At 46.0% G+C, this 12,355-nt stretch overlaps 1 protein-coding gene across 1 annotated transcript in view; it reads right to left on the reverse strand.

Annotated features, from left to right (window-relative positions):
* Positions 1-12,355, reverse strand: part of Abcc4 (ATP binding cassette subfamily C member 4 (PEL blood group)) — a 212,873-nt gene that overhangs the window by 29,125 nt on the left and 171,393 nt on the right. Inside the window, exon 26 of the mRNA XM_085698192.2 lies at positions 6,265-6,420. Coding sequence (XP_085554318.2) covers positions 6,265-6,420 — 156 coding nt within the window. The remainder of the gene's footprint in view (positions 1-6,264; positions 6,421-12,355) is intronic.

Here is a 12,355-nt window from a genome sequence, read left to right on the forward strand (position 1 = left end):
AAAAGCCCTAATATTATCTTCAGAAGGTCATAAAAGCGTTTGCAGCAGACACACACTGAGAGAGGAGATAAGGGTCAAGCTAATTTTCAGTTCTGATAGGTATTATTATTTAAAGTGCCCACCTCCAAGCAATGAAGTTCACAAACTAGGCTGATAAATAAAAAGGGCTGTAAAAACGTTTGCAGGCAGATTTCAGTGTGGGTATCAATGGGAGGAACAAACAAATTTATTAGCACCGATGCCCTTTCTCTGATGGTACAGGCTTTAATATGGGTTTTATTTAACCTTCAGTGAGCTAGCATGATAAAATTAGGAAAAGAAATAAATGCATGTGTTCAACACATCAATAAAGTCAGAAGACAAGTATCAAGTTTGTTTCTGATCATCCTCAAGTTAGAAGCTTTAACCTTTGCTCCCCATTCAGTAGCAAGTTTGGTTGTTCCTCACGTAGCACCCATTCTTATTAGGCGCGTCACCCCGCGGTGGCCCGTCTAAGTGAGAGCATGTGGGGTAGTAAGCCGATAGTGGGGAGATTTCCTAAGCCTTTTGAAAGCACTGACTGCAGGCCAGGCTCCATTATGTTAGAGAGAAACTCAACCCCTTAAACAGCTTCAGACACTTAAGCCAACCAGGGGCCAAGACACTTAAAAATGAACAATATAAAGTTCAACACTCATTTAAATCTTTTTGGGGCACAAACTAGGAAACACCCCTGTCCTAAAATCTGTAGTCAGCAGGAGCTAGACTGCGGTTTTCGGGTGTCTCCCAAGCTCCCTTCTTCTCCAGACCCTTATTAGGGAAGCATCTTTCCTGGTCTCAAAGGTGGAGTCACCTGAACTCACTCAATCTCAGGTCCTCTTTTCTTCTTTGAATCCTGTAGCCTCTGAATGAACCGATCAGCATGCATTTTCAGAAGAAAAGAACATTGTTCGCCCACAAAGGAAGAAGAATTTAAGTCCTGTAAAGTCGCCTTTAAATACAAAAAGGTCACCAGCTCCAGGGAGAAGTGCCTTGGGTTTTAATGAAGACTTCAGTGTGCGGGAACAAAGGCAACTGCATTAGGCTGGGATCCAATTGTATTTCTTTACTAGTAACAGCAAACCTCCCCTCTTTTCTCTTACACACACACACACACACACACACACACACACACACACACACACACACGTCATCAGAAAGGAGCCTTAAAGAGACACACATCAGCTCTGGTTAACCTTTTAAACTCATTAAAAGCTCAGGGGAATTAAAAAAAAATAGAGTGGGCTGTTTAAAAAGCACCTGGCTTTTTTGTTTTGGTACAAACAAAAGGAATCTATTAAACATACAAAAAGAATCTGTTTGATCATGACAGAGATTATAGCTCCTAGTGCACAACAACCCCTGTTGTAAATGGGAAATTTGCAGCGAAACTGCTCTTTGGTTGAAGACATTTCCTCCGTGCCAAAAAGACAGGGCTCTGGTTGTAAAGAAATTCTATCCAGAAAAAAATAATATTGAAATCTACGTTTGCAGATGCTCTCTGATAAGCTATTTTCCAAAGCCAGGCTCGTCTTGGGACTCTCTTTCGCAAAGTGGGAGGGGCACAAGGTGAAGTCCAGGTGTCCACCACCTGCTCTGCTCCAGGAGGTTGCAGGGGTGGCGTTGCAGGCTGCCTTCTTAGCTCCGCCCCAGTTCACCAATTCCTCACAGGCCCCCGTGTTGACTTTTTAAAGGGGCTGCAGGTGTCCCGTCCAGACCTGTCACTACTCTTGGGAACCCACTTGGTCCTTAACCCCTATTTCTGAACTGCCCCTGGGAGGTTCAAGGAAGATGGGACCTTAACCATCACCCAAGGGAGGAGTTGAGAGGAGACAGGGAAGCTGCCACTCCCCAGAAGATGCTGGCCTGGTCTCTTTGGACCTGCCACTCAAGCAGGACTCCACTTTCTCTTCTGCTTCACTTGTAGCACAATCAAGTGTGGCTCCTGCCCCTTTAGGGAAGCGGGCGACAGGCGAGACCCTGGGATGCGAGGAGGGGCTGCGGCCACGGTGGAGGCCCCTGGCATCTCCTTCAGCCCGGGATGCACAGAGCATCCTGGTTTCTGCAGCTCTCTTCCCTTTGTGCCCAGTGTCACCTGAATTGTTCTGGCAAAACAACCTTCACAAACCGTCTTTGGGAACTGCCTGGCCGTGCCAAGATCCTCGGGAGGAGATGCCCGCTGGCTGGCTTGACTTTACTTCTGACTTTATTTTCTTTGGCTATAGTTTGGGAGCCCTTTCTAGGTAGGGCAGAGAGAAAGACAATGACTGAAGTATCTGGTCAGACACCATTTCGTTACAAACATGCATCGAGAAAAAGAATGCAGAGCTTGCTGGGGCTGATTTCTGATGCTTCTACCATGTAAGATAAGATGAGGTACAGAATCCCCTGGCCTCAGTTTCCTTCCTGGCCCTACTTGCCTTTTAGGGTGGCTATGACAAAGGTTCCCCTTTCCCAGGGTATTAATAGGCAGCAGGCACCAGTCCACACAGGCAGGGCAGCGGGGCACAGCGTTTTCAAAGGACAGGCGTGACCAGTGGTTCATGAAATCAATTTTGTGGCTCATGATCATCATTTTGTCTTTTATATGAACTAGACTAGAATAAATAGGAGAGAAAATATCACGGCACAGGGTGGAGTAATACTGCGTTATGAGATGTTTGTTGCTGAGCAGGCGGGTGTGTGGAGGCACGCACGGGACCCACAAGGTGTCAGGATCCAGTGGGGAGCTTATCCTGTTGGGCACAGATCCCAGATTAAACCAGTACGATCCAGAGTATCGGGGGATGGGAAATGTCTCCAAATTCCTGTTGAACCCTGGCTCCACAGTTTCTGTGCCTTCATTTCCAGCTTTAACAAATGAGGGTGATAACAGAATTTTTGGGAGGGCTGAGAGGTTAGGAAGAAACATGAAGGAGCCCACAGACATCAGGAATGATGTGAAGGGTGTGGGAGGGGTAGAGAATAAACACGGAGGGTTTCCCATTGGCTGTCCAGTATTAACGGTGACCAGACATTGGGAAAAGCCTTGTTCTTGTCGTCCATCTCTGAGAAGTATCTGTGAGGTTTGGGGGAATTTGATGACTTTTTTTTCCTGTCTCACAAACTTTAATTTATATAAATAATCTGATTTAAAGAAAACCACCCGGGATTCCAGCAGCATAAACTGAAATGTATGAGCCAAGTCTTTCTAGAACGTGTTCGATCCCTAAAGGCCAGGATTAGAATCCTTAATAATAGGTCTATTTCCTGAACATTCTTAAGAACACACGCTGGGCCACCTCCATGGCCTTGTGTAGTGACTCCTTCATGAGGCATCTGTGAGGTGATGAGCATGCGGCCTGGTTTAAGGACAGGAGCTAAGCTTCTGAGCTAGATGAGGTGACTTCATGGAAGCAGCGCACTCCCGGCCGTCGGAGAAGGATGGACATACAGGACGTGTTGATACTAAGCACACGCCCTGAAATAGTCTATTCTAGGCGCTTTGTGTGCTGCACGCTTTCTCTAAATTGTTTCTTATATCAGCCAACACGCATGTGGGAGACAGGCAAATGCTTGGTGATCACGGTCTACAAGGATGTAAAGCTCCGTAGCACCGCTTCGTGAGCGCATTCTCGGGAGCATATCCACAGAGCGCTTGCACAAAAGGAGGGTGGGAACTCATGGAACAGAACCAAACCCGGTGATGTCAAGGTGTATTCAGTCTTCGCTCAGATGTGCTTCCAAAACATTCCCGGCGGAGCCAAGAATCATCTAACGCCGCTTCTTTATTTAGAGTTCTTTTATGTACACGAGCACACAACATTTCTTATTAAGCAGCACTAAAAGTGGCACGGGCATGCTTCTAGAGCCTTTCATCCGGATGCGCGAGTACTTTACAGACACGCCTAAGATCAGGTCAACAAATCTTCGCAGAGAGCATTGGGGTCTCAACTCTTATTTCTGCTGCAGCCACGCTTCCAATGCTCTGAGAGCGTTATGCTTACTTTTTCTTTTCCTTACAAGGGTTGTCTTTCGATCTTTAAAAGAGCTTGTCAGCATATATACACAACATGAAGTCTACCCCTTAGTCACTGAGTTTTTACTACTGTTATTACACATACATGTATGTGAGGATGCACATGCACACGTGTGCTAGGGTGTACTTGGGGAGGTGAGAGAGCAACTTTTGGGACTGGGTTTTCTCCTTCCAGTCCTGTGGGTAAAATGAGACTTGAACTCAGGCCCTTAGGCTTAGCAGCACTGAGCTGTCTCGCCAGCCCCTCCCCTCTTTATCACTTCAAGGCTCATAGGGCAACAGTACACTAAAGAGTCTGTACACTCTTTAGTAGTGGTTATTACCAATTGCTGGGCTTTTGTTTTTCTTACAAGCTTAATCCCTGTATCCATTAGACAAAACTACTCCCACCCCAGCCTTCCCTGGTTCCTGAAGGACGCCATGCTCCTCTGTGTCTCCACAGAGCTGAACGGTCCTCAATGCGCAGAACCATTTGCTCTCTGTTTTTCTGTGACTGGCTGGTCTGAGCTTTTAGAGTTTTTACCCATGTTGCAGCACGCATCCGAATTTCTTCCCGTCGTAAAACTGAGAAACTTCCCACTGTTTGTATAAGCTGTTTTGTCTTTAGCTATTCATCTGTTGATAGACGCTTGGGTGGCTTCCACCTCCTGGTTACTGTGAATGCCACTGCTACAAACACAAGTGAATGACTATCTCTGCCATTTCCTGCATATATATAGTATGGTATATGCATGCAGATACACACACACACACACACACACAGACACACACAGACACACACACACACAGAATGGCTGGATAAAGTGGTAGTCCTACCATCCGCCCGTGAGGAGTCTCCATGCTGTGTTCTACAGTGGCTGTATCACTTTACATTCCCACTAGCAGAACACAGAGTTCTGATTCCTCCACAACCTCATCACAGTGGAACAGCAGTTCTGTTATTTTACAGGTCAGGGTAGGAAGTAATAGATGAAGGGGATCACAGACTGAGAGCCCACATTCTCCTTCTCCCAGAGTGTTAGGTTCTCTGTCCTTTATAATAAACAAACAAAGGCCCATGATTGGCGCATGCTCAGAAAGCAAGGCTGCTCGGCCTTTTTCCTGTGTCTACTCTGTATCCCTCACATCGGGAATGAGTGTGCGTGGGGCGGGAAAGGCTCCCCAGCTCCCCTTGATGGCCAGGTGATTACTGAGTATGAAAACATGCCCAAATTGAAACCCCAAACAGCAAGCCTGGAGCTGAATCCCTGCAAGTGTCCAAAGTGGGAGCAGGAGGGAGCCATCAGGTTCCACAGCTGCAGGAGGCAGGCCTGTGGGGTCAGGCCCCACGCTGCCCGTGGCTGTCTACCTGGGGATAGTAATTACTCAATAAAGACTTTCTGAATTATGCTGGGTAGAACTAAAAGCAACTCAACAGGAAACTAAAGTAAACTAAGAGTCTCTGGTGTGTACGTAATCCAGTCTCTAGACGCTGCCTAGAAGTCTTCCGCTGTGGAATAGCAAAAAAAAAAAAACCAAACCAAAACAAAACAAAACAAAAAACAAAAACGAAGGTCAGCCCAGGAGGAAATGGCAACTCAAACCTCTATTACCATGGCGACCTGTGTGAGGCACCCAGCCATCAGCACAGTTCTCAGAGGTGACACCACAGCATCCTGGCAGCATTGCCTAGAGATGCAAGCCTTTCCAAGTCTCCCCCAGGACTCTGCTCCCTCCCCAGTTAACGTGCAGATTCTGAGAGTCTACACAGTGTATCTGCTCCATAGAAGACCTTTGCATGGAGATGGCCATCCCTGAAAGGGAAACGGGGAGCTCACTGCCTACAGCAGAAGTCCCTCATTGCACTTACAGTCTTTTGACCACTAAATATTATTTAATTATCAATAAATAAAAGTTTAACACCTACAGAAGCTGAATTCAGAATGAATCTAAGTAAGTGGCACTGAATCTTCCCCTAGTCTGTCTGTCTGTCTGTCTCTGACTTCACAAGTGCGCATGCACACGCACGCACGCACGCACGCGCACACACACACACACACACATGCATGCACACGCATGAGGCAGCTATGAAAATACCTGTTAAAACTATCTGCTGAATTATGTCTTATTGGCTACTGGTTAAAGGATCAATCCTTTCATCCAATTAAAAAGCCAGCAATAAAATTAAAAGCAATTAAACTTCAGTACCCCTGTAGAAGAAACACGTGTGGACGCTCTAACTTGCATACCTGAGGTATGATTGACATTTTCTTCCTTAAATCATGAAGTCCAATTTCAGTTGTCAAGATCTTATCAATCCAAATTTTCCCCTCAGGTTCTGACAATCTGAAAAGGGCTGAGATGAGGGAACTTTTTCCAGCTCCTGTTCTTCCCACGATTCCAACCTATAAAGAAATCCAGAGGACTGCACATTAGCCATATGTAACTGACCTAGGCGAGCCGTTCATTTTCAAAGGTAAATGATGAAACTTTCTACCGTGTGTTGCCTAAAAGTTCCTCAGCTTTAGCTTCACGGTGGGCACTGACCTGGATGCCGAATAACATCCCTGGGGTGTCCTTTCTAGTTGTCCCCACAGCCTCCTAAATACGGGGACCTGAAATGCCAAGTCTTGGTAAAAGTGCCCCTGGGTGAGATTTCCAGCAGAGTCCTACGAAGGTTAGGGACTAACCAGTAGTGTTCTCAGGACATGGTGAGAAGGTGGTTTTTTTCATGAGCATCCCTTCCAAGGTCTGGGTGCATAGAACCTCAGGAACTGCCTGGATAATTCCACAGAGGATTAACGGCCCATTCCAGAAGTGTTATACATAAAGATGTATCATTGCAACCAGCGTCCTATCATTTACAATGAATTCATCTTTGACAGAGAAACTAAACCGCTTGTGGTTATTAACTACTTGGTTATGCCGTGGCTCGAGAGGAAATACCTTCAAATTTGCAAATGCAGGTCTCCGCATCTTTAAAGATGGTAACCGGTAGCCCAAACATGCGTAATGAGATCAACAACAGCAGCACCAACAAACAGCATTTGCTATTTACACGGCTCCTTTCATCTGAGCAGTTCAAAAGGCATTTTACAAACCAATTAATACTTACTATTGCCCCTTGGGAAAGATTTGTGTGAAGAATCATTCCTCTTATTAAAGTCAGAGCAGAGAGAAATGAAGGGCACTGACAATAAGATCAAAGAATCAATATAAGAAGGGGATTGCTGGTCAGGGAAAAACCGAACTATAAAAGCTGGCTGTTAGGGGTGTTTGAGCAGACTAGCCTTTTCTCCGGGGAGCCTGCTCAACTGGTGAGAGCATCCAGAGATGACATCACTCTTATTAAAAATCTGGAGTCAATGAAGAGCAGAGACATGCTTTCTATGACTTGCAAATTAACTCAGTAAATTAAAAAGAACTACCTCACCATTCAAACAGGAAGGAACCAAAGCCAACCACCTACTGGTTATATGCTGGCGATTTTACATGTTATGTCAATTTGAATACTTTCAAAAACAATCAGCAACGGCCCTTCAAAAAGTCTAGAGAATAACTCCAGGAAAGGTGGCTCTATCTAAGTTTTTGGAATCCCTGCAGTCATTATCCATCCCACGGAGGCACTGGCTGACACCCTGCTGAGGCCTGGATTTTGTACCTAGCTACGTCTCTGCATACACATGTACAATTCGCTCATCTCTGGATCTCCACGGATACAAACTGCCACATGTGAAGACAGAGGTAGACCCATGTTTGTGACCTGTGGACAACCACTGATCCAGTGGTGAAAACCTTAATCACCACTGATACAGTGATGAAAACCTGCAGTCTATGAGGGAAGAGCTGAGAGACAGGGAAGGCTGAAGCGGTTTGAAGACAGAAGGGGAACTCCAGACTTAAAAGAGGATAATTTAAAGCAAAACAGAACACTACTTTTTCCAAGCAAAGTAAAAAACAAAGCAAAAAGATCATCTGAAAGCCTTTCATAGGTAACTGATGGATTTTCATATATGCCAATGGAGGATACCACCAAGTTTATGGAAGCACCACAGTGACATAGAGAGACGGTTCAATCTTAGTTACTTTCAATCGCCTGTTTTCCCAACTTACACAAGGTTGATCTCTAACAATCACAGCAACACGTTAGACTTTAGAAAAAGATTGTGTGTGTGTGTGTGTGTGTGTGTGTTTTCATGAATGAGGGCATGTGCACGAGAGGGTGGGTACCTAGGAGGCAGAGCCCTGGAAGCTGCAGTTACACAGCTACAAGCAGTTGTGAGCTGCCCACCGTGGATGCTAGGAACTGAACTTGGGTCTTCCAGAAGAGCAGTATATGCTCCTAACAGCTGGGTCATCTCTCCAGCCCCGTGTTAGACTTCATAATCTTCACAGACTCATCAATCTTCATAGTCCATGTTCAGTAGGACCGATATAATGCTTCATTGAACACAGCTGCTGCTTTGGACTTCCTCTTGATTTCCTAGCTTCTTCCCCAGAAAGATCCCAGGCTCTCGTTGCCCATCTTACTTCCAGAACCTCTCAGGCAGCCTAACTTCAAGCTCCAAAGATCCGCTGTTTCCTAACATAATCCCTCTGCTTTTAACTCCCACAGCCGACTGCAGAATGCAAGGTCATATTAAGAACAAATAAAATAAACGCATCCCAATTAAAATCAGTGCAATCAATTTGCAAAGTGAATACTAACCCTGAGTTCAGTGTGCTGACGGAATGACGCTTAACATGTGGATGCATGTGTGTGCGTGTGCATTCGTGTGGTGTGTGTTCCTAAGATGGAAACTCAGATATCTAAACGATGCTGTAGCCACACACTATTTCATATAAATATTTAAGGCACATGTAAAGAGTACACATGATTATTTATTGAATAAATCTCTGATCTGTGGTTGTTTCAGCTGCTTACAAAATATTTTGCTGTTATAAACAGCATCATGTCAACTATCCTTGAGGCTACGCCTTTGCAAACAACCTTAATTATTTCCCTAAGATAAATCCCTCGGCATGAACTACTAAGCAACATGTATAAGCAGTTCAAAAGAAGATGCTGAGTCTTGCCAAGCCAGACTCCAGAAGCAGGTTCTTGATCTCCACTGGCACCCAAGCCTTGTGCATCCCCACCCAGACGCTACAACTTTGTTCTAATCAGCATTAATGTGATTCCCCAAGGAGAATTCTCCACTTGTGTCTCACTAGGAGATGACCACTGTGGGCTTCCTGCCTTCCATCTTTCCGAGGTTCTCTGGGTGTCCCTCTCAAATGCAGCCTCCAAAGCATCGCTCTGCTCCTGGTGTTCCGCCCAGAATCTCTGGGTGTCCCTCTCAAATGCAGCCTCCAAAGCATCGCTCTGCTCCTTGTGATCCGCCCAGGTTCTCTGGGTGTCCCTCTCAAATGCAGCCTCCAAAGCATCGCTCTGCTCCTCGTGTTCCGCCCAGGAAACTGTTATATGACACACCTGACCAACTTGTCCACCTTTACTCCGCCAGGGTTCCTGCACAAGAACCTGTGTGTTACACACTTGACACACCTGCCTAGCAGGTGGAAAGGAGTGTGATCCCTCCTATCCAGATGCCTTTCACATTCATTTCTATCTGCTGATACCACGTGTTTTTCAAACGTCTAATGCCTCCAAACACTCCATCTGTCTCTCATGTGGCCATCTCCACTCCTAATGGATTCCCCGATACTTTTTCTTTAAACATCTACAAACTCCGTGACATACTATCTTCAAGTGGCTCTAGCACCATCTCTTCAGGGCTCCACTGGATTCTCCTGGATAAAGTTACATTTTTTGACCCATCCTAGGACATAGAGGAGTTCCACAGAGAGTGAAGAGTTCATCTCAGCTTGAGGGAGTTCTGAAATTAGCCCCAACATGTTTGTGTATACAATATGCTGGTCGGTGAGGACAGACCTGGCAGGTAAGTTCCACAATCATGACCAGGACAGTAAGGGGGACAGCTGCTCACTTTCATGGGGCAGACAGGCCACGAGCTGTAAGCAGCTAAGTCACCTTATTCCTGGAAAATGATGGCCAAACCTGATCACGCATTTGCTGTGTTGATCTCTGTGTTGGGGTACTGCAAAGGTGAGGTCCTATGACTTGACTCTGCAAAGCAGAAAACTGAAGGTTTTTAAGAAGCTGTGAATTGATCGGGTATACCTGAGTCTGAGAGACTCCACCCTGGCTCGATCTGTGTCTTACACACCGTGTGGCGAGCTCCCTAGCGTGGGAGGTGGGTCGAGATGAGGGTCCTTGCTGAACAGAAATACAGCTATTCACAGGACAAACTGGCACTATGGCACAGGCTAAGAGAGGAGCCCGAGAGCACAGAAAACCTGGAACACAGACAGAACTGCTGTCTGATCTAGGCAGGGGAGTGACTTTAAAAAATGTGTGTGTTGGGGTGGGGGTGTGCCAACGTGTCCCACGGCATGCATGCGTTGGAGCACAACCTGGAAGAGGCTGCTCCCCTCTGTCACCTGAGCTCAGGGCTGGGATGGGGCGAACTCAGATCAACAGGCAGGGCAGACACCTTTGTCTACCGAGCTGTCTCACCGGCCCTCGGTTTACTCTTACGTGCCATGAGGGATGAAAAGGACTCAAATCTGGCAGTTCACGGCCTACTACGCAACAGAGGCCGCTGCTCGGGGATGGCTGGATTGTGTGTGAAAACAGTCGTGACAGAGGTCACCGCTGGAAAGACGCAAATCCATGCATGAACATGTGATCAGGAAGAGTCAAATTACCTCATGGTGGACAAAATTTAAAACTGAAAAAAAAAACTTCAGGCACACTTCTTTAATCCTCCTTGCACTCGGGAGGCAGAGGCAGGCAGATCTCTGAGTTTGAAGACAGCCTGGTTTACAGAGAGAGTTCTAGAACAGCCAGGGCTATACAGAGAAACCCTGCCTCCAAAAAACAAAACCAAAAATAAATACATATGTGTGTATATGTGTATACACACACACACACACACACACACACACACGCACACATGCACAGACACACAGCCTAGGGCTCTAGTCAAAACTCTCATGCGTTGTCCCAGAAGAGGGTGAGGTAACCCATGGCATCAATTTTAGGATATAAAGGAAAGTTTCACAGAAATCAAGGGAAATTCCTCATGAGATAGAATGCTTAGCTGGGGTCACTGAAATGCTCGGGCTGGGCCAGAGCATCTGCATTCCCACCAAATTCCTGGACGTGCTGCTTCAGGCTCAGCTAGGAATAAGGGACAGGAGAGAGAGGATGGCTCTCGGAGAAAACATTATGTTAAAGGAGAGAGAAGGCAGGAAACTAATATTTCTGCACATTATAGCCAGGTCTGGCACACATCTGTAAAAATGTATTATCAGAGTAATAGCTTTGGGCAAGAAAAAAATAAAAAGATAACACACCAAAATCTATCTATCTACTCTCTCAGATGATCAAATCAACCACAAAATCACCTAAATGAAAAATGCAGTCAGTGTTTAGATGCTAACCCGGAGGGCCAGGGTGCTCCTGATCTTACTTTTGTACTTTTCAGAAATTAGGAACCTGGTTAGTAGTGACCACAGTTTCTTCTTCACTGTAACGTCCAGAGATCTCAGAGGATGTCACTAAAAGGGAACAAAGCTCCATCTCTGTATGTTGGCGCAGTCCTATGTCCGAGCCTGAACCCAACACTGAAGGGGCAGTCAGCAAACGGGAACAGATTTAAGGAGAGGGAACCCCATGCGTGCAGGCGAAAGAGAACATTCCATGAGGCAGCTGCCTATGTAGGCAGACTCTAAATGTTCATAAGCCAAGGCAATAGATACCTGGGGTGGGGTGGGCAAGACACAAGTCAAAAATTAAGTTATTACAGATGCAGTTCAGCCTTCAAATTTAGTTTCCTCCGCAACCTTTTAGCATCTCAAGTGATCCTACAATTTGGGTTCTTTTTTTTTAGGATCTCAGAATACAAGTCTGGGGCTATACATTGTTTTCTAACTTGTTCAACAGAGTTCCTTATATAATTCATCGTTTGTGGCTCCCAGGGGAACTGAAGACACGTGCAAATTAAGAGAATTGTGCTCGCCACGTCAGATCTGATAAGTAGGCCGTCTGCGAGCAAGCAGACATCCTACAGAGCTGTCAGGACACCACGGGCGAGGCTTGGCTTTCATCAACGCTGAAGCTCATGTTTTACCCACACAGTCAGCCACCCCGTCTTCAGACCTACAAGGAAGCCGTGGAAATAATTAGGACCGGGCTTTTGCCAAGTGGCTTGGTAAAGCTGCTCGTTGTGTACCCTCTGGGCACCAAGTCGTACATTTATTCTTTCATGTCACAAG

Source organism: Myodes glareolus, chromosome 12, assembly GCF_982192425.1.
Source record: "Myodes glareolus chromosome 12, mMyoGla1.1, whole genome shotgun sequence".
Lineage (NCBI taxonomy): Eukaryota > Metazoa > Chordata > Mammalia > Rodentia > Cricetidae > Myodes > Myodes glareolus.